At 38.0% G+C, this 24,012-nt stretch overlaps 1 protein-coding gene across 3 annotated transcripts in view; it reads right to left on the bottom strand.

Moving 5' to 3' along the window:
• LOC117411111 (A-kinase anchor protein 12) overlaps nucleotides 1-24,012 on the bottom strand; it is a 59,748-nt gene that overhangs the window by 1,415 nt on the left and 34,321 nt on the right. For 2 of the 3 annotated variants that reach the window (XM_034018254.3, XM_059025177.1), the window contains exon 3: nucleotides 1,374-7,476. In XM_034018254.3, coding sequence (XP_033874145.3) covers nucleotides 1,385-7,476 — 6,092 coding nt within the window. In that variant the 3' untranslated portion in view covers nucleotides 1,374-1,384. Of the gene's footprint in view, nucleotides 1-1,373; nucleotides 7,477-15,114; nucleotides 15,425-24,012 lie in introns of those variants that run through there. The other variant, XM_034018255.3, reaches the window with a different exon arrangement.

Here is a 24,012-nt window from a genome sequence, read left to right as displayed (position 1 = left end):
AAAACATTGGTTTGAGGAGATAATTCCTGTTGCTCAAGCTATTTTTTGTGAAGTTAATAAAGTAGACCTTGTAAAATTGTATATTTTTAATACTTATTATTATTTATTTCTTAGCAGACACCCTTATCCAGGCGACTTACAATTGTTACAAGATATCACATTATTTTTACATACAATTACATTATTTTTTACACACAATTACCCATTTATACAGTTGGGTTTTTACTGGAGCAATCTAGGTAAAGTACCTTGCTCAAGGGTACAGCAGCAGTGTCCCCTACCAGGGATTGAACCCACAACCCTCCGGTCAAGAGTCCAGAGCCCTAACCACTACTCCACACTACTTATGCAACTGTGGTTATGACAACAGGCAACAGTAGCAGTTTACACAATGCACCTTGCTTGGGATTTTTTGCTATATAGTTGGAAAAGCAAGACTTTTTGTCTTACTTGATTAAACATTTAACGCATGTAAAAACCAATCATGTCTTTTTACAGAGTAGGCAAGGTCAATTATTGCATTCTCTCTTTGAAACCGAAAGGGCCATGGTAATTTGAGATTAAAAGCTTTTTTACACTTAATCTGTTCCCACCTCTTTGCATCCAATAGCTTGATAGAAGATATCAGAAAGCTACTGGCCACTGAAGGACAAAAGCCAGCTCTTTTTAATATATTTTTAAAAGTTCTCAATGTTCTATTTTGGCTATTTACTGAAAAAAAATAAAGTATGAATTACATCTAATGCTGCTTTACATTTCAACTTCCTGGATTTTCTGGCTTATTTTACAAAGGAAACAGAAGCAGTGGCTCTGTTCTGACATGATTCCATAGGCTTTGAATCTGATTTCAGATAATTCTGGCAGGAAACATTCTCTTCTTTGGGCTATATAAAGCTAGTAGCGCTGATAACAATTTGAGTGTCTAAAACTTGTCAACCCATTCTTGAACCTCTTCCAACCTCTTGTATTTGCTAATTTTAATAAAAAGGTCTATAAATCACCCTTGGGGGAAGGATCATTAATGTACAGTAAATGGCATGGCTGTTTAGATCAACAAAAGACCCCAATATTTTTTATAATTGTATAGGAGACTACTTAGGGCAGCAGTGTGGAGTAGTGGTTAGGGCTCTGGACTCTTGACCGGAGGGTTGTGGGTTCAATCCCCAGTGGGGGACACTGCTGTTGTACCCTTGAGCAAGGTACTTTACCTAGATTGCTCCAGTAAAAACCCAACTGCATAAATGGGTAATTGTATGTAAAATAATGTATAATGTGATATCTTGTAACAATTGTAAGTCACCCTGGATAAGGGCGTCTGCTAAGAAATAAATAATAATAATACAATAATTAAAATCTAAAAAACAATAACATACCTGCTTTTGCCTCAAGATGTTGCAGTTTGTTCTGAAATGTCCTGGCTGTGCAGCTCTTTACTTATTGCTTCTTGGCTTGCTTCTTCTTTCACCACTATCTGATCTTTTTTGATCTCTGGCATCTCACTTTCTACTTTGTCGTCTACTGGTGTCATGCTTTCAAGATCTTGTAAAACAGATTCTTTGCTCTGTACAGGCACTTCTGTGGCAGGTGTGTGTCTTTGCACATCATCTTCAGCCAGTGTCGGGTCTTGTCCTTCTTCCTTGACCTCTGTCACTGTTTGGCTTTCCACTTCCTCTGTCGTTTGTTCTTCCACCACTGATGTCTGGCTTTCTGTAACCTCCTTCACCTCTTTTGCCACTGATTCCTGGCAAAGTATGTTTTCTATCAATACTTCCTGGCTTAGCACATCTTCCTTCACTTCTGTTTGACTCTGTAGAACTACCACTGGTATCTTGCTTTGCAGAACTGATCCCACTGGTGCTTTTTCTACAACTGCTGTTTCAACGGTGACATCTTCTACTATTGCTGTTTCAGTTGTAGCACCTACTAGCACTACTGTTTCTCCTACCACTACTTGGCTCTTTACTTCTGCAACTGGTTCCAAGCTTAAGGTTTCTTCTTTAACTAATATTTCACTTGGTACACCTTCTACCACTGTTGTCTTGCTTTGTACCTCTTCCACTGCTGTTTCTTGACTGTGTACCTCTTCTTTAACTGGTTCTTGGCTCTCTGTCTCTTTTGCCACTGGTGTTTCACTTGGTGCCTCTGTCACCACTTGTGTGTCACATTCTTTATCTTCAACCATTGGTTCTTGGCTCTGATCTTCTACAACAGGTTCCTGACTCACTTTCTCTTTTACCACTGATGTTTCGCTTAATGCATCATCTGCCACTATTAGCTCACTTGGTATCTCTTCTTCCATGGTTTCCTGTTTATTTGCATCTTCCTCCTCCTCAGTCTTTGTTTGTAGACTTTCTACAACTGTAGTTTGACTTATGAGATCTTCTACCACTGGTAGCTGGCTCTGAACCTCCACTTCCTGGCTCTCAGCGCCTTCCCCCACTGCCTGAGTCTTTACTTCAATAACCGTCTGGACCATTACTTCTTCTACAACTTCCTGTGTTTCTTCCTCATTCAGTTGGCTCTCAACTTCGGCCACCACTTCTTGGCTCTCTACATTCTCCACCACTTTGTTTCTCTTTTGAACTGCTTCCACTTCCTGGCTCTTCACATCCTCCACTTCTTGACTCTTGATCACTTTGTCTGTCTCTTGGCTCTTAATACCATCTTCCTTATCTTTGACTTCATCTTCCTGGCTCTTATGTTCCTCTTCCACCTCCTGGCGCTTTATTTCCTGAACTTCTTCAGTCACTAATTTGCTTTCAATTCCCTCTACCACTTCTTGGATCTTTACTTCTTTAACTGGAAGGCTTTCAACCCCCTTGACTGTCTGGCTCAGAGCTTCTTCAGCAACTGCCTGGCACTCTTCTTCAAACACAGTTGGGACTTGTACTTCTTCCAGCCCTGCACTGTTCTCAGTCTTGTCCTGGACTTCCTCCTCCGTGTGTGCCTCTAACAGTGCTGGACTCTGTGTGGCCATGCCAGTTGCTTCTGCATGCTCAGTTGTTTCTTCTTCCTTTATTTGCACCTGCTCAGATAATACTATTTCTGTTACTTCTGTTGAAGAAATAGGTTCAGCATTTTCTTCCACCAAAGCATCATGGTCTTCTAAGACCTTTTCAGCTTCCTCTATTACTGTGGGTTTTGTCTCATTGTTTTCCACACATGTTGTAGAAATTACTTCCTCTTCAAGCTGTGGTTCAGATGTCTGAATCTCAGTCTCAGATAATGCAACTTCTATAGCTGCTAGCTGTAATTCAGGAGCATCCTGTACTCCTGGGACCGCAATCTCAACGGATTCGCTTGCCTTCTCTGTAAAGTTTTCAAAAATATTCTGGATAATCTCCTGAACAATCATTGGGCTCTGTTTTTCAATGGCTTCTGTCTGAATTACACATTCTTTCTCTACTGTTTTAGTATCCAATGTTTCAAAATGTTCATGAATCAAGTTTTCATTAGTCATTCCACTGGTAGCAGCTTCAATTGCAGCTTCAACAATTGCAGCTGCAGTCTCAGCTACTGTGTGTTCAACCACAGTTGTGCTTTCAAGCTCATCTTTAAACTTTACTGACAGAGCCTTTCCTAAGTCCGTGGTCACCTTTATCATGTCAGGCTTTACAATTTCTGATGATGGCTCAATAATACTGACAGTTTCTTTAACAACATGCTCTTCAACTGCAGCTGCTGTTACAGCAAATTGAGCTTCCTGGGCTTCTAAAATCTCAGTTGCAGGAGCTTCAGTCATTGAGGTTACTTCCTGTGGCACAGAATGGATGACTTCTTCAACTGGAGCACGGTGGACATCAACAACCTCTTGAACACTTTCAAGTTCATGTAATTGTTCTTCAATGGTTGGCTTTTCAGTTACTTCTTCATGGTGGGTGCAAATGAGCTCCTCGACTGTTGCTTCAGCTGGACCTTCTGCTTCCAGCAATGGTGTATTTGCTAGAATCGGTTGCTCTTCAGAAAGCTCAAATTCGGCTTGCACTCCATTAAGCTCCACTTGTTGTGCTAACTTAAGTTCTGTTGTCTCTTTCTCAGATGGTCCAGTTTCTGGTTCTGGAATCTCTGCTTGTTTTTGTCCTCCAACAGCTTCTTCCAGAACAACGCTGGTTGCTGCAGGTTCTGATTCAGCTTTGTCTTGCACTGATTCAATATCTTTCTTTATCTCTGTTTCCACAATCTGTGAGACTTCATCCACTACTTTTTCTACAAGGGGCGCCTCTGATGTCTCAAAGATCTGTTCTACGGCTTTGGTTATTTGGGATTGTGGCTCTTCTTTCATCTCAGCCACTTCAACTTTTGTTTCAAATTCCTCAACTGCCTCTGCTACCTCAGTCTTGACTTGCTCTGCTATCTCCTGTTGAATATATTTTTCAGTTGCTTGTAGTGGCAATGATTCAGGCTTCTCTTCAGCCATTACTTCTGTGGAAATTGCCTCTATGACAGTAATTACCTCCACTGTGGTTTTTGGAAGACTTTTCTCAACTGCTTCCAGTTCTTGCGTGGACAGGCCTGTGCAATATACAACTGCTTCTGCTTCTTTCTGTTCCACATCAACTTTCACATCTTTTTTTACAGCTGACTCCACCAACTGCACTGCTGTTGCTACAATAGCCTCTTCTGTTGTTGTAGCTGCCTCAGTGACAGATAAGGCAACTGGAGTCAACTTCACCCTTTCAGCAGCTTCCAGCAATATATCCTGTTTTTGTTTAACTTCATATTCTTCGGTAACCAGTACAGGTGTGGCATTTCCTGATGTTGCTGCAGACTCGTTTAGCTGAGAAACTGCTGACACCATTTCAGTTGTCTCCTCAGCAAAGGATTCTTCGTGCACCTGTTCGAATGCTGTCACTGCCTCTGAGGTCAGCTCTACTATATCTTCAGCAATAGTGTCATCCTGAATGACCTGAACTGACACTTCCACAGCTGAGACAGTGTCTTCCACTAGCACTTCTTCAGCTATGTCACTGAGCTGCTGGTGTGTGCTTATGCTTTCAATTCTCTGTGCAACTATTTTTTCAGTAAGTGTTGCTGCTATCCAGGATGGTGATCTTTCTTCAACCATTTCAATTTTCTCAGCAACAGGTTTTTCTTCCTCAGAAACTGCCTTTGCCTCTTGGATGCTAGCATCAGTTGCTGGTTTAGCCTCTTCAGTTACAATCTGATCTTCTAATAGTTGCTTTACTTCTACTGTAGTCCCCTCTTTCAGCACAACCTCAACTTGTTCTGGCTCTGCAGTATCATATTCTGACAACGGAACAACAGCTGGAGTGTCGGAATCCTCTTCACCGGTGTCTTTTTCCACAGCCTCTATTCCGGCTTCCACTGCTGGGGTATGCTCTTGCCTGGCATCAGACTTCTTCTTTTTGCGGCCTGGGATTAGTTTCTTTAAAGAAAATGAGGATTCCTCTTTTCCAGCTTCGCCGTCTGAAGGAACTTGTTCAGTAGCAGGAGCTGCAACTGATTCCTCTGGTTTGTCTTCCATCTTGGATTTTCTTCTCGGGGTAACTAGCCTCTTAAATGATTCCCAAGTAGACACCCCTTCTCCATCAGAGGGACTTCCAGCTTGCTCTGGCAATGAACATGCTTGCTCATGGTCTGCTTCTTGAGAGCTTGTTATTGGAGATTCTGCTTTTGCATCCTTGCTTTTTTCAGATTCCTCAACTGATTTCTCGACTTCCGTTGCTAACTTTGGAGATTCATCATCTGAGTCTGATGTCTTCCTTGTCCTCTTTTTGGATGACCCTACACAGATCAGAGCTTCCCAGGAGACAGAAGAGTCAACTTTCTTTTTGGGCTCTTCAGTGCTCTGTTCTAAATTCAGTTCCTCCTCATTGGCTTTTGGCACTTCCTGTTTCTCAGCAGATGTTGAACTCTCTGTTGAAGACATAGTTGCGCTTTTAGGTTTTTCAGTTGACTCATCTTCTTTATCACTCTCAGAAAGCCTTTTGACTCGCTTCTTTGGTGTGACCATCTTTTTGAATGAAGCCCAGGGTGTAATGCCATCCTTTTTCCTCTCTCCATCAGAAGTAGCCCCATCCCCTTCTGTTTCGAGCCCAGATGTCTCTGTCTGGGATGCTTCTGCAACAACATTCTCAGTAGATTCTTTAGGTGAAGAGAGCAAGCTCTCTACTTTTTGTCCTTCTGCAGATTCAGTGGAAGATTGCAGCTGCTCACTCCCATTTTCACATGATTCAGTAAGCTTTGACTCTTCCTCTTTCTTGCCTTTGTGTTTCTTTCCAGACAGTTTTTTCAAACCAGTCCCATTGAAAAGCTTTTTAAGGGGGCTACCTTGTAACTTGGCTTTTTCCTGCGAAGATAACAGTTCAGCCTCAGTTGTGACACTTTGTGGCAATTTGGTTGTGGACGAGTCCTCTGGAATTGTCTGTTCTACAGCGTCTTGAACTGTTTCTGCTGTGGGTTTGTATTCATCTGCAGGTTCATCCTGCTGAATCTCCTCTTTCATTACTTTGTCTTGCTCTGCTTCACTTTTCACCTCTGGAACCTCTGCTTCTGTTTGGTTTTCTGGAACACAGCTTTGCAGATCTGCCAACTTTTCCTCCACAATCTCAGGAACAGCATCCACACCCTCTGTTTTCTGCTCTGCTGCTCCTTCTGGTTTTTTCTCTGTGGGTTCTGATACTTCCTCCGTTGCTTCAGTGACTTCTTGTGTTGCAGCCTCTTCTGGCTTAGGTACTGTGGCTGTCTCTTCTATTTTTTTCTCAACCTCTGTTGTAGCCTCCTCCTCTTTTACCTCTGGTTCCTTTGTTTCTTCCTCAGCCACAGCTTCAGTCTTTTCAACAGCTGTCTGTTCTTCTTCTTTAGGCTTTTTAAAGCTGGTCTTTTTTCTCAAGTTGGAAAACAACCCTTGAGAGAAAAACCTCTTAAGAGGGGACTGTGTCTCCTGTAGTGCAGGGCTGGTTGGAGACTCTGCTGGTTTCTCTGGTTCTTTAACTGTTTCTGCTGCCCCTGCTGCCTCTGCTGCTTCTTCTGGTTTTTCACTGGTTTCCCCACTGATCTTTTCTGAAGGAACCTCAGCAGCAACAGGCTCGGTTGTTGTAGTTTCAGCCACATCTTTCTCTTCGGGTGCACCTCCTTCCTCAGATGGTTTGGTTTCCTCTGTCGCAGCCTCTGCCTTTGATTCCTCAGTGACTTCTGAGCTGCTCGCTTCACCTTCCTCATTTTTTACAGTCAGCAGTTGGACAGGCTCAGTCTTTTCATTCTTATCTTTCTTCAATGTAAATTTAATGCCTACAAATTTGAAGACCTTTTTAAATCCCACTTCGTTTGTCTCAGGCTCACTGGGCTTCTCCTTCTCTGTCTTTTCCTCAGTTGGAGACTCCTCATTCTCAGCTGGTGATTCCTTTTCTTTTTCCTTCTCCCCGTTCACCTGAGACATGACTTCTTCATGTACTGTTTCCATCTTCTCAGATGGTTCCTCTTTCTGGGACACAGCAGCTGAGTCGCTTTGCCCAACTGCAAATAAAAAATAATAGAGAGACATTTTCATAAAAGATGTTGAAATCCTTGTACGTTAGTTAAAAATTTGCAGCTTCGAGTCTCTTTGGTTTTCTGTGTTAATTGTAATTAGTGCGATGAATCCTGCTCTATAAGCAATAAATCTGCAATTGTATGTTGCCACTTTATATAATTTATATATTTCAGATAAAAATGTTCTTTATGGTTCAATTTCTTAGTGAATTAACATTTGTGTTAAATCTGTTGCATGTTTCTATATAACATACTAGAGCAGTGGTTCTCAATCTGTAGTCCGCTGGCTCCTTTCAAGTGGTCCGTGAAAAGGTTACATAATTATGGAAAGGACGCAGCAGCATAGTTTATAGATCCCATTGCAAACTCAAAATTTGAGACCTTTAAAACTCAAGTTACAGATGTAGGAAGACAATGCATACATGGAGAATATCTCCAAATAAAAAAAAATGTCTAAACTCTCCGTCATATAGTTTGGGAGTGTCTAAAATGTATTAGTTATTAGGGAGATTTGCGCTCACGTGCAGCTGGCACAGTAACACACGACAGGGCGTGCGTTGTGTTGCATTAACATACGGCTGTAGTTGGGTTAGATGCACGAAGCGAAGCACTATATTTGTTATAAACATTAAACTGGAGGTTTTCAACGTTTCCATTTATTGTAATTAATTAAAATGAATGACGCCTCCGTGCTGGTCTCAATTGCTTCATAAACAGAGCTGACATAACCCGTAATGTTAGCCTTGTTAGTGATCAAGCATTGACAAAACTGAGTATGCTTGACCAGCCGAATTACGCACTGAAGCATATAATTATTGTAGGCAGACCGTTAGATTTTCAAGAAACTGTTTTTAAGTCGATTGCCATTTCTTTATGTTTCATCAAATCAATAAAAACACCAGCTTCTTGTAATTCTATGCACTTGTACACTGTCATGCCTACGAAAAGATCAAATGTGACGAAAGATATGTCACTCATTTTTAAAAACAATGTGTATATTTACTGTGAGTTTTATATGTTGTGTATTGAAAATGTATTAATTGAACTGTGCTTCGGCAAAAATGTATTCTGCTGTGCATTGTACTATTTTGCATGGTAAAAAATCCTCAACAACCAATCAGCGTGCATCATCCAAACATTCTGTTTAATAATTAAAGATTATAGCTGGACATTCGTAGCTCCAACTGTGCTGGTATCTCATGGGTATATTGTAACTTCACATAAATCAATTTCTGCTGTAATTGTCTGTTTTTTCCCCCTCTCTGTAAATTCGTGTTAATGAAAAGTAAACTAGAAACATTCTTTAAAATCCAATTTTAAAATAACTTTGCTCACAGTAACAGGCCCACCCATTGCATTGAAACAAAGAAAGGTAAGTCAATGGTTATTCTTAGTATTATAGTTACATTTTATGTACTTATTTTTCAGTCACAAATACTGTTATTGTGTGGTCCGCCAAGATAAAAAAAAAATAATTAAGGTGGTCCGCTAACAAAAAGTTTTGAGAACCACTGTACTAGAGGATTCACAATTTAAGTCTTATATTTATTTACAATATTAAACATTCACACATTTCAGGGAAGTATGTTTATATAGAAACTAAATCCAAAAATATAATGCTAAAGTAATGCTACAACTTCACCACATGTTCACCACCATGTCTTAAATATGTAATATTAGAGGAGAACAAACAAGAGAAAATCTGCTTCCATAGCCCACTCCAATATCCCACCAAACTCATACATATATTCTCAAATAATCTTTAACAGTAGTGTAGAACAGCTGACTTAAGTCATAACTATGTAGATGTCTCTCGGCAAAACTCTTCCAATGTACCAGGCACTTATGCTTATCCCGCTGCCAAATAAGTCGAAAGACAAAGTGTGTATAATTACAACTAGTGACCATTAGGAGTTGAGTTTGAACCCATAAGTACATGAAAAAGTGAAGGTTTCATCTAAATCCTTTGTTTCAGGTTAGCATGCTTCTTTTCTCCCTCTGCAGCTAGAAAAGCATATTACAATAACATGTTGTGTATGTCATACTCTCTAAGAAATGTACAGTGCTTGGAAAAACTCCATATTCATCTGAATGATGAGCAGTAGGAAGTGTAGGAACTCTGTTTACTGCTATGTGTTGTTTTGTTCTGGCCCATTGTAGACTGAGTAACAGCTATATTAGTTGTCAGCCAAAATGAAAATACACAAATCTTAGTATCTGCACTGCAGTCCTCTGTCAGACTTCAATTGCACTGCAAGTCTCAATATTTACCCTCATTTTCATTTAGACTAGTCAAGGCATGCACACAGTCAGAATTAATCATGAGCTGTGTGAGATTCTATCTCTATTGACAGATATTTTCCTAGCTGGGGATTTGTACTATTAAACTGCACCCAGCTACCTCCAGACCCTCATCTCTCCCTACACCCCCACTCGACCTCTCCGCTCCGCCTGCACTAGAAGACTGGCTCTACCTCCTCTACGCTCCCCTGCCTCCAGAGCCTGCTCCTTCTCCACCCTCGCTCCGCAGTGGTGGAATGACCTTTCTACAGATGTCAGGACTGCCCAGTCCCTGACCACCTTCCGGCGCCTCCTTAAGACTCACCTAATCTGTAATTTTGTATTTAATCATATCCTGATGTAACTATCACTGACACTGTTATCTGCTGTATTATTGAATTGTATTTTGTCACACTTGTACTTGCTTGAACCAAAGTCATTGTATTTATCTTGCTCTTAATTGTATTATTACTTGTACTGTGATACTTGAAATGTACTTGCTTATGATTGTAAGTCGCCCTGGCTAAGGGTGTCTGCTAAGAAATAAATAATAATAATAATAATAAAACAAAATGCTTTTTTAAAAATAAAATAAAGACTGGACATCGCACCTTTGAATATTGAGTTTTCTTTTCTTATAATATAAACTAAATGTAGTAATGTTTGAATTGGAACAAACCAAAACAAATCTGAATATGTACTAACTTTTTAGTGTATTTATTTTAATCTTCATTGAGGGCTAATATAATCTGATAATGTCTATTAAGCATGAGAATCCTCTGGGGGACACTGAGAAGTTCCATGCTCTTTCACTGAAGGGGGAGGTAAATTACTGGAATTCTTGGCAGATGTGGAAAGGATGTCAATAATGTCAAGGGATAGAAAACGTGACTCACAGTCTGCTCTTGCAGATTTCCTGTACAGTATTTGACTTGAAAGGGAAAAACTGCTATTGAGGGCACACAACAGTCACTATTACTAAATAGATTCACTATTATTATTATTATTATTAGTAGTAGTAGTAGTAGTAGTAGTAGTAGTAGTAGTCGTAGTAGTAGTAGTAGTATTCTCCACACATTTGATATTAAATTCCAATCAGTAGCATTTGGGAGAAACTACAATACATAGATAGTGGTAGATAGCATGCAGTAAATTGTCTTTGTCTAAAATTACAATAACTATATGAATAGACAGCTTTGCAAAGCAGACAGACAGCTCTGCAACGTCTGGCTTGGGCTCAGTTTTGTTCAATGAGAAGCACTTGTACACAACTGAAATAACTTCCTCGGCATCTCATCTTCAGATACGTCAGATGCCAATAATGTTATTTTTTTCTCTTAATAGTGTACTGAAGTTGACGTGAACTCGAGATATCATGAAATCTGCTCTAATTAAATTAAAATAGCCTTTTTAGCAGGCAATACTACATTTAGCTGTAGTAAGCCTGCTAAAACATATAGTAATAGTCCCTAACTACATCTGAAATGTAGCTGAAACTAAATCATACCCATAAAATGTAACTTTGTGTTGAAAGACTAATCCAGCTAGTAAAACAGTAAAACACCCGATGGTGATTTCAAATTATAAAGGTGTTCTTAGTCATGTAGAGAATTACTCAGCATTTTAGTATTGACTCCATTTTAGCATTTGCATACATAATTACTGATTAAGCCTTCTATCCTCTCTTTTTTTACCCCTTGTTGACCATTGGGAACTCAAGGTAAGTAAATAAAATAAATAATCTGTGCTGATATTGGCAGCTGTATCATTGGAATGCACAGCTGTTAGTAAACTGAGTAGGGTGTTACAAGGTTTCAACACATGCACCCCTTTATTTTATAACATCCTTGATCAAATCACAAACTTCCATCTCACTTCATGACATATGACAACCCGTCCCCTTTCAGAATATTAACCTGTCTCACTCATTTCTTGTAACAAGAGTAACATCCACCCTAATGTCAAATTAACCAGATGTGAGATATGAACGACTCAAACAAATGGACAAATACCCTATCCACAGAAGTAATGTGTGATCAACACACACTAAAATCATGTCATTTTCATTTACTTCATTCAGTTTAGTCACTATTCCTATAAAAGTAAATCAATTCCATTGCCACATGTATAGGTTCTATATTACAATGACCAATTACACATGTCTCAGCCTGTGGTTATAACTTTTAAAAGCTAATTCATAGCTATTCATTTAAAAGATCTGGTTATGTACATTTACTGAATACAGGTACTTAAAGTAGTAAAGGTGTTTGAATACACTACACTTATTAATATTATTAATTTATATTCTGAAATGTGAAAGACTTATGTTACATATTAAGATTTCAATGATATGCTTTCTGCTCTCAGACAAAAAAAAAAAAACTCCAGGCTTTCAACCAGAAGCAAATTGATTACAATGGCAACCAGCAAAACTTTTTTTTTTTTTTATCATCAGCTCTTCCTTTCTCATCCAGAAATAAATATGTTTTTTTTTTTTTTTGGTAGATGGAGGTTTACAAATGTATCAGGTTGCTGCGGTTGAGTCTGAGGCCCTCCTCCAAATCCTTGGGGTAAAAAGAAATGTCGACATGTGGAGCTGATTGAGATCTCTCCAGGGATCTAAAGCTTTGATTTTGACGACTTTCCAAAAAAAATTCCCACACTCTGAACTCATCAAATATCCCCAACACACCCAAATCCAAATCCTGAATTAGTGTTAAAAAAAAAAACTAGAGGAACCGCAAGAATTTCACTACAATAAAGGGGAAGGGGGCAGTGATAATGCTATTAAATTCAATAAAAGGTAATAAAACAAGCTTGCTTATCACTCTTTTAAATGCTATAATGAGGGGAACTCCAGTCATGCTCAGGGCTGGCTGCGGTTCAGTGGCGTTCAGGCAGAAATGTGGCACCACACTTGGGTCAAATTAATTCAGCACTTACTAGAAAGACTTATTACTAGAAAGACTTTCTAGTATTCCCTAGAAACAACAGAGCCTAAAAAGGATATGAAAATACTGGCCACATAGTCACATGAACTCCAATAGAACAGCTATTAAAAAGTAACTGGAAGAATGCATCCATAACAATGCTATCCTAACATAATTCATGGGATATAATTCAACCTTGTTATAGACAAAAAGGTATTGGCTATCCACAATATAGAGTGATGCTCTCTTTAGAATGGCAGGTCAAATGGTATCCTCTAGAAGTTACTCTTACAAGAAACCTTGTCCAGGAAACCAAAGAATATGGGTAGTGTACATGTCATACTTAATAATGTTGTCATTTAGTGTTAGATACTGTATTTTCAAATCAATGTTTGTACATGCCACAGGTCCTCACTCTGTGGGATGGCATCATGTACTGTAATTCCTGCACCTGGTGGTCTGTGACTGCTTAAATAAAGATGACCAGTTCACTTGATCAATACAACAACAAAGATGCTGTTCTTTTAATAAGGAAAGAATGGGTGAGTTGTAAATACCCATCATCCACCTTAATACAAACAGTCTGAGCAGCTGAAATAAGTAATGTTAGATCATGTAAGTTACACAGGGGTCTTACAGCAACAGCTGTGGCTTTGGCATTCTTCACCCCCTGCCTAGGTTCTGTTTAGGTGATAGACATGTACATGTTCCACTGACACAGACAGCCAATATAATTCATGAACACCAGGGAATTGACTCTGTAACATACTTGTCACTGTTCAGGGAGGTTGTGCAGTGTTAATTTACAATGGTCTTGTCATTGTTAAGCAAATTAATGGAAAAGGAGGAAAAGCGGGTAGTGTAGCCATCCTGAAAAGTGAACATTACATTTTCTAAAGCTTTCTAAAAAGCTTAAATGACATATATTGAATTTACAAAAGATGCCTTATAATTATTTAGGATTTCATTTAATGTAAATGAAGGAATAAATGTAAATACCAGTTGCAGATCATAATGCAGATGTGCCAACTGAAGGATAACCAATAAAGAAAATGGCTAAGAAAATACACTGGGTTATATATGAACATGCCAGTATAATCTAGCACAGTCAACAGTAGACCTTTCTAGTCAAAATTATAATCTTTATTAACCCTGATTATGAGTAAATATATTACAGGGATGTGTGTAACTCACTGCTCTCCTCTCTGGCACTAGAATCTGAGGCAATTTGAGATTGGTATTTTAAAAGGATTTACCTCACTCGATATTATCAATAAATACATTTTTCATTAAACTTTGAACATTGCAAATTAAAAAAATATATATACTAGCAAACATGTAAGTAAAGCAAACCTGTTCTTTTCTGTTTAACACCAAAAGCATAGTAGTCCCAGTACACATTTCATAGCAATTGTAATAAATCTTGTTGGGTATTGTATTTCAAATCCTCAATGCAAAGGATAGAATGCGTATGTTGGTGCAGGGTTCAACTACTAGATCAGTCGTTAATGCTTCTCCAGGTTAGTTTTTGTCCTCAAACATACATGTTAGTTACAGTTTGTAAAAGCCTATACAAATAAATTGCCTATCTCAGACAAATAAGCCCACAGCATGTAGCTAGCTATTAAGTCTACCACCCTCCTCACCCCTGTGCTTCGCAGCTATAAATCAAGTCTCTATTACACAGTTGCTTTAAGAGTCACTTAGGGAAGAGAAGTTTCTCTCTTTTACACATCACACAAACTTCTTAAGGGTCCTTGCTTATACAATCTGGTAAAAAAAAAAAAAAGCTTTAAAAAAACTATCCAGGAGATGTCTGAAGTAAAATAACTTGTTCAAACAATTCTATATATAAAAAAACAACCATGTGGTACCCACAAAAAATACAATACACTGTGTTTGAAACAGCTGTAATGTCACAACTGGACTTTGCACACTCCTTTTCAACTCTATTAAATAGATATGTATTGCATGTGGAAGTATATCAACTCGGGTAGCAACATGTTATGATGTTACATGTTTATATGTTTCCTAATTTTAGAATTTCAGATGGCTAATTACATTTTATTGTACTGAATTATAAATTCTTCAATGGATAACAAAAAAAAGTCTGTATCATGTTTGCATATATATACACAGACACACACACTGTAGGAAATTCAGTAGCTGTGTAACAACAGCATAATCATAAAATAAAGACAAGACTCACAAGCATAAAATGCCTTAACCACACCCTAAATTAGATGCACATAGATATCCAATTTAGTTAATATAGAAGCATTTATATATTGTACAGTACCATAAAAGTGCTCCAAAAGTGGAAAAAAACTGAATATATAAACTAAACTAAATAATTCTTAGATAGAAGACTAAATCAATGATGTGTTCAAAATTATTTATTTCAGTTCCTTACCTGTGAGAGTTATTGTCCCCAGCATTTTCAAAGTTTGTTTTCAAATTCCTTTTTAAAAATGAGTGTATTTCTCTTTCTGTTCGGTTAGTGTAGAATATTTCTCCTTGTGTTCCTTATTTCATTTGGTCCTTTTAAGTTCTGAGTTACCAAGCAACTTCTCTAAGTAGTGCCCAACCTCTTCCTCTTCTAGTTAATAAGAACACACTGCCTCAAAAGTTATTTGCAGTCTGAAGAGAAAAGCAGACTTTATGTGCATTTCAACAGACTGTGCTACTTGACAGACATCCCTTTGTGGTACCCCCTTCAGCTGTTCTCCTCAGTATGAAATGAGAGCAAGCTTCCTCCCTCTTAAAGCTTCTATGGGGCTGGTCCACTGTGGGATGACAAAGTTTGTCATGTGATAAATTTAGGGAATGTCACCCCACCCCCTATGTAATCCCATTGTTTCAGCCCAGACCCCATACTGTTAGGTAGGTACTTGGGTTAAAATGTTTGGTAAAAGTTTTTTAAAGTTATCCCAACTCAAATAAAACACCATTTTATCACACTGATATCAAGACGGTAAAACAATGTAGTTATTTCTGCTCTTACCATTCCCGTGGCTAATATAAAAAAGAGTATTAATTATTTTCTTTTTTGCTGGTTTGGATGCTCAAAATGACAAAATGATCAATGTAAGGCTAGGATATATATATATATATATATATATATATATATATATATATATATATATATATATATATATAAAGGACTCTTATGTCTGAAACGTCCGAAATACTTTTGTATTTATGGTGTACTTTATGTTGTACTTTGCGCACCTTTGTTTTGTTTATTTGTAATATTCTAGTGTGCATTGCATTTAAATCTTTTTTTTTTTTTTTTTACTTTTTACAGTGAAGCAAAAGCTTAATAATTAGCGATAAATGTATGGGTGGGAAAATAAGACCATCTATCCAGCTATGTATATGTAAATCTAATTTTTTTTCCCAGACAGGGCCTGATCCATTTGATGCCATCTAGCACCTTTGTTTGTGATTGTATCCCATGGTGTTAAATTTCATTTAGCATCTTCTATTAAAAGTGATAGTCAGATTCTCTGTTAGATTATCTGTGAGTGATCTGTGAGTCTTTGAGACCGGATCAACAAATAAAGAATGAAAATGTTTAACTTCTGAAAAAATACTTAAGAAAACAAAAAAAGATGTCAATATTGTGAAATAAATATAGAAACCATGGCCACAGATTTAAATAATGATCCCGCATTTTATAGAATTCATTTGTAATACTGTCCATAACAGTTGTGTCAGGGTTAAGTTCAAGTCCTTTAAGACTAGTGTTGATCTCTAAGGCTCCATTGTGTTTTTAAAACTAACTTTCCACTAGCAGCACAGTTTCTCTTGTTAATCACTTCCTCTTTACGACTCTTTATATTCATTCACACAAAAAAAACCTTTCCTGGCGATGACTCCACTCAACAATGCTGTTACGATTCCCAGTATCATCCCACGGGGAACTATGGCAGAGGGGAACACAGGCCTCAACCAGAAGCATTATAATTATAACTGGAGGTCTGATTTACAGAAAAAGACTGCACTTTGTGAAGGAATTCATGGTAATTCATTAAATGTGTCATCTCAGATATGCTAAACATCTCGACCAGAGGCAGAACTCTTGAACAAGCCAAGGAACATTTTTTTTTTTTTTTTTAACAGAAAAATGTTGCTTTTTTAAACAAAATAGATATATTTGAAAGTACTATAGTGGATTAAGTATTATTTTAAATGAAAAAAACAACCAAAACAACTTAAAACTAACAAATATTTTATTAATATGTAATAAAATATGTATGCTTTAAAAAATGTATATTTACAACAATGTATTATAGAAAGAAAAAAAAAAGTTCATTTAATGGTAGCTAAAAACTCTTAACAAGTTCAGTGACAAAGACCTTCATAAATAGGAGTTTCAAAACATGGGGTTATATCTCCTCCTTCCCCACTTTTCCTACCAGAGGGGATTGTCACCTACCCTTCCCCCACAAAAAACACAAAGGTCACCAGCTCTTTAGTCTATCACCTAGCAGTCTGCCACATTTTGGATTCTTACTTTAAAACAATAGAACCACATGGGTTAAATGAAACCCTGGATCTCAGTTCTTATCACTAATAGATATACTTTGTCATCTTTAATTAAGAATTGAATAAAACTAACAATTGGTCTATTATTATCTTATGACAGGCCCTGGCTCATTGCAACCTGCAATCATCTGGACAAAGCATGTTCCCAGAAACTGGTGTCAGGGAGGTCATCATGGAAGTCAGCTAACGGCATGACATCATCTAGGAAATGACTGTTCATGTGCATACAGATTCATAGGGAAGGGGAAATAGTTGTTTTATGCACAGGGAACAACAAGGCCTCAATACAATCAACGACTGCAAGATCTCTACTGTTAACACTGCCCTTTCACCACTGCTTCAAATCTTTATTTAGTACAAATTGTATTTGATTTCAGAGTAGTGCCTAAATAACAGCACTCCAAATGTACAAACAGCACTCCAAATACCCAAATTTACCTAAACATAAACTTCATAACATTAAAATAGCTAAGAGTCTTGTTATGTCTCAATTTCACTACCTACCCAAAGGTGCTGAAATATCAATTACCCCTACTCTTACAGTATGCAGTTTGGACATTGTTTTAGGAAAATAATGTATCATATGACAAACATCTTGGCAGAATAAAGCTACACCAATTACCAAAGTCAAAAAGAAGAAACTCCATCCAAGACAGTGATGCTACACACTGGCTGAGTAGCGCAGCTGGACATGCTGCCTCAGTGCAGTCATTTGGAATTGCGTCAGGATTAAATCAATACATAAGGGACTTTCATTCCAAAGGCTTCCATCTACCTCAATCACATTTGGTCTGTTGGAGGACTTATAAGAAATATTCCTGTAACAAACTCCAAGTCAGCTGGAACTAAAATTGTATTATCAGATAATCTTTGCCTTCTCCACCAAATTAGAAGTTGCATTATCTCATGCATATGACTGCATGTACTACAGGGCCTGTTTCCTCAAGACTGTAGTTCTGCTATTGAATGGTCATACAATTATATGTTTTCCTAGTTTAGTTGTTATATCAAGACTCATTGTGTGTCCTCTGGTCAGAAGTGTATCAAGTGTGGTGATGGGATCCGAAGACTGAAGGTGAAATTATGAGCATTAGCATATCATATGTTGTTTCATAATTTCTAACTCAAATGTTTACACAGCAGTTTTTAGTGTAATTGAAGGAGGTTATGATGGGTTTGTATAATGCACTGGTGAGACCACGTTTAGAGTACTGTGTCCAATTCTGGTCACCACAGTACCAAAAGGACCCTGTGGCCCTGGAGGAAGTCCATTGAAGAATAACCAGAGGCTAGACTGAAAGAACTGACTGTTTAGAACAAACAAGAATTAGAGGCGACATGATTGAAGTCTTTAAAATTTTAAAAAGAGTTGACATAGTTAACCCTAAGCAATACTTAAAACGCAGTTCAGAAACCAGGACCACAGGACAGTTTGAAATGACATGGATATTGGGAAGGAGACACTTCTTCAAAATGGGTTACTGTGGTTAGTAGTGCACAGGTGTAGAGGTGATGCAGTGTTCAAACAATGACAATAACACAGTGTTCACGGTCCAAACAGTTCCTTTAATTGTTGTCACGGTCTGGCACCGTCAAATAATAATGCTGGCAACTATACAGCAATGTGTAATTGCACAGCTAAGTAAAACAGGGTTTCAGTCTCGAAAATAATAATACAATAATACAAGCATGGCTCTGCGTCCTTTCTCGCGGTGCTCCAGTGCTGGTGGTGAATACACAATTATTAGTGACTAGTGAAGTATTTGGAATCCAGGTTTAATGCTGGCTGGAACAGCAACAGCTCCCGCTTGTTAACCGTCTACTAAATACAAATAAACAGTGATTAACAAAACAAATCCAAACACTCACGGTTTCGTTTTTACTCCTTCCTGGTCCTTTCATAAAACCATAACAAAGGAACAGATTGCATCGTCACATCCCCTAAAATACCCTTAGTCATGTCCCCTGCAATAGCTGGTTCAATCACGTCTCCTCCAATCCATGACTGACACATCGCTTACTGTACTAGGGCAATGACTTCTGGTATTGTGACTCCGCTCCCTTCCTAGATGGCTGGCTTCCACTGACCCTGGAATAAACTACCGAACCATCCAGTACGAGGCACACTGTTGCTGTTATATAGCGCCCTCACTGGTCGGGAGGGAGATTGTTGACAAGGATTAATGTGCTATCTGTCACAGTTACCTAAACATGTTATTGAGGCAGAATCACTTGGAACCTTTGATACCCAGCTGGACAAAGTTTTCAGATTAGCTTAGATAGGCTGAATGGCCTCCTGTGGTAATGCTATACATGTGCATTAAAACATTTTGCAATGAAAATATAGGAGGGTGCTAATACTATACTGCATACAAAATATATGTATGCCATTTCTAATATGAATTCGGAGTAAAATAGATATAGGAATAGGGAATTCCTTGTAAATTAGACTTGCTCTAACAAGCTATGTGTCAACTCAACTCTACAACTCACAGGTTTAACAACCCACAGTAGGTCACCTCCTATCTTAATGCTAACACAAACACAAATACAGCAGTTATTTGTTGCAGAGATACGTTATTGGGCTTTTATTTACCATCTTCACTATAAAGCTAATTACTGGATACACTTCAGCTAACACTGAGGGACTGAACAGTAATGTAGGCCGGAAAAGAACACCCATTAGTGACAGGTGTGGAATCAAGTCAACTCTAAGGTTTCTATGGTGTGCTTTACTCACAGTTACTCTAAAAACAAACAGTACCCAAGAACCAAGAAGACCCATCATTTCAAACACTTGAGAAACTTAACAATACTAGATCACACTATGTTTATGATGAAGATTTTATCAACAACTCTGAATTTGTGTGCATCACTACTAGTTTTGCCCATACTAAAGCGGTTATAAAAGCAAGGAAACTTAGAACAAAACTTGAGGGGTGGGACATGTCTGTCTTCATCACATCCAATAGCCAATACCATGTGTTAAGCAATAAATGAAACGGTATGACTGTTTCCTTGAAATCATTCCTTGATCCTCCCAGAAGAGTGAGAAGACCCTGCAGATCTGAGCATGCGACTTGTTCGGTATTACTCTGATGATTCATAGCAGATATCGATTTAACAGGAGCACAATTATTCACCTTTTTGGAGAACTAACATGTAGAAGAAAAGTCAAACTGCTAGAAACAAGGCTGTCCCCGTATTAATGTATTAATTAATTAATTATTAACTCAGTGCATGATTAGGATTCTGATGTTGGTGAGTTTTATTTTTCGTTGGTCAATTTCATTTTTCATTCCTACAATATATTCATCCCTGCCGTGCACAGTACGTTAGTAGGCTACTTAGCTTCATATATCTTTCATAGCATTCCATGTACCGATAGAGGCAGCTCAAGTCATTTTAAAGTCAATTATATTTTATTACACCCCCCAACATGTACCTGTGTTTACTATACAGCTATGCCCAAATGTTTTGCATCACCCTATAGAAGAACTAATTTTGTTCCATACAGTCGAATGAAGCCTGCTGAATAATGTTACATTAACATATTGAATTACATACCGCTTTTGTAGTTTTCCATATACTTAATGAAAATTGAACAATGTGACATTTTTAAATCACAACGGCATGATCTACCTGGGTCAGAACCTACCTGGGTCAGAACCCGGTGTCATGCGGGTCGGGTACGCGATTTCACACTGCTTTTGATAAAGCAGGGTTGAACTGGGCGACAGACACAAGTAAACAATGCGCGTATCAATGCCCCGGGAGCAGCTTGATACTGACGCTTCCATCCAAGCTTCTCTGGATTGAACTGTCGGCCCAAATGTTGATTAGAGCAAATGTTTCTTCATCCCTGTTGCAATCTGGTTCATGGTGTGTCTGAAGCAACAAAAATATGGCTAAACAGAATAAACAAAAATGTTTCTTGCGGAAGTGAAATCTTCATGCAAGTGTGGCTGTTTGTTATTGCATCGGCTCACAAACGGCCATCAAGAATTTTGTCTCGCTCAACCCACATCCTGAGGTGGTTCGCTGGGACCTGGGTTAACCCGAGTATGATTCAAATACATGGTTTCACACTATGTGGGATTGTGACCCGGGTAGCCAGGACCCAGGTAGAAGTGCCAGTGTGAAAGGGGCTTAACATGAAATACTGTACTACTATTATGGCTTCCGGTAGACTTTTGCGATCATTTTTTAGTTTCTTTGATTACATCGATGGTAAATAAAATACGTAAATTACGTTCATATAGATTTTTTTTAATTGTCTCAATACTAAAATTCTAGGTGATGCAAGACTTTTGGCCATAGCTGTATTTTGAAAAATACATATTTGTGTCAAACGGTATTGTTAGTTAGTTCAAGAAGTTGTAACTACAATAAATTGCAAGAAATATGTACCGTTTTCTAAAAATAACCGGAGCTTGCTTACGCTCTTGTGCCTTCTATACTTTCTTGTGCGCTGCAAAGGAAATGTGTGCTAACATGAGAGGATCCTTTTTTCTCAACCAAAAGTAAGATATCATGAACTGTGACAATAAATTACATTTCTGGTGGTTACAGTTCTTTTTCAGAAAGGCATGTGCATATAAGCTATACAAATTATTATTATTATTTTTATCAAAAAGCTTATACTGCACCTACCCTAACCTGTCACTCGTGTCCAGCACCTGTGTGCAATTATTATTATTTTTAAAACCGACATCTCAATATTTCGGACAACCTGCCTGTCTCCAGCCATGTTTCGCAGCCATAACGTGACGGTGTAAACAGGCGGTGTATGCCATTGACGTCTTAAGTAGGGGACACGGCTCATTTGTATATCTCTTACAATTGGTTACAGAAAATATCTCGGTAACTATCCGTGGCGGAAAATCACATCTAAAATCAGCCCATAGTTTTATAAATCACATTTTAAACACTGCCTGTTAAATTTTTTTACTGGCCGGAAATTACCACCATCTTTTATGAATATGGGCCTATGTGTTATCAGTTCAGAAAATAGTTTACAAATTGAAAATTCATTGTTGAGTAAATCTGTTCCTGAGCATAAACTCGTGTGTATCCAAGTGTTTTCATTTAACTCTGAATTTCAATTTCCAAGTACTGCTTACATGAGTGCTTACATTTACCTTGAGGTTCCAGGAATGCCTTAACTGGTATGAACTAGTTTACCTTTCTGTCAGCGTGTGTATATGTAAAGAGAGTACAGCTATGGCCAAAACTTTTGCATTACCTAGAATTTTAGGATTGAGACTTAAATTACAAAAAAAAACTGTGATATGAACATCATTTAGATATTTTATTTAACATTATGTAATCAAAGAAATTACAAAATGATATTGCAAAAGTCTACCGGAAGCCATGCCAGTAGTACAGTATTACATATTACTGTAGATTTCGAAATGTCACATTTAAAAAATGTCAGTTTTTGCGTTAAGTATATGGAAAGTGGTATGCAATTCAATATGTTAACGTAACATTATTCAGGTTTCATTCGACCTTATGAAGCAAAATTAGTTAATTTTATAGGGTGATGCAACACTTTTGGCCATAGCTGTACAGTATACCATATGCCGGCTACCTTTAAATAGTTTGAGCAACACTTGAATTCCTGGGACACATCCCTCCTGTGGTTGTACATTATGGTACAAATGGGGTAAGAATGATCCTTGCTTTCAAGATAGCTGCCACATGCCAAGACTGTCCATCTGACATAGAGAGATGTCAAATGGGTGAATGACCAGCATTCATGCTCACTGTCAGTGACTAGTGGTAGTGACGGTCTTGCTGTCCTCCTGCCCACAGAGACTCAGTAGGATTTAGGCTCAATATGCTCAACTTGTTACATTGAAAAATGGACTGCAAAGGGAACACTGAGCCCAGTTTTGCACAGAAATAAATATTGTGTAACACTTCCAAGTTCGATTAATATTGCAATGCAGTTAAGACCACTATGGATTTATGGAACTTGATTTTCACTGACATAAACGTTTTAAGTTGCATTGCTGTAGTTGCTTCCTCTTGACGTCACCAGGATACTTTTGTAAACAAGATGCTGAATGATTTTTTCCCCTGGTTAAATATTTCCTGCAATAAATACATTTAGGCCCAGTGACTGTACCAACTCACATCAGTGATTAGATGAGAGTGCATCTGGGCACTATATAAAACTGGATTAATGTAAGGGCGATTTACTGCTGGAATAAACAGCTAGCAATGCTTTATCATTAACCACTGGAGCTAAATCCAAAACAGGGAGTGTTTTAAATTGCATATGCATAATTAAGTTATCACTACCTATGATTGCATTTTGTAATTTGTCTAATCTCTGCTGTTTCTTAGATGGTTGACTGCGGATTCAATTGCAGCTTAATTTGATAGAAACTTTGCATGCAGATGTTATTTACAGTGGATGTTTATTGAACCATTATAACCTGCTACAGTGGTAAATACTGTCATATGTTTGTTTGTTTGTTTGTTTTCTTGGTTTGGACAAAGCCAAACCATTATATCAGGTTTTCACAAGCACTACTTGCCAAAGTGCTGATTACCTGTGATCATTTATATAGCGCTTTTTATAGAAAAGTAGCAAAAAGCACTGTACAGTACATAGTAGAAAAAAGAACAAGCCACAATACATTTGTATAGTATGCCACACATACAGCTGCCAAGTCAGACCATTTAAATAACAGTATACACATAATACAAAAGCAGCAATTTTAAAGTTAAATTAAAACACACTAAGATA

Source organism: Acipenser ruthenus, chromosome 6 (genome assembly GCF_902713425.1).
Source record: "Acipenser ruthenus chromosome 6, fAciRut3.2 maternal haplotype, whole genome shotgun sequence".
Lineage (NCBI taxonomy): Eukaryota > Metazoa > Chordata > Actinopteri > Acipenseriformes > Acipenseridae > Acipenser > Acipenser ruthenus.
The sequence above is the reverse complement of the archived record's forward strand: the minus strand, read 5'-3'. Positions and strand labels throughout refer to the sequence as shown.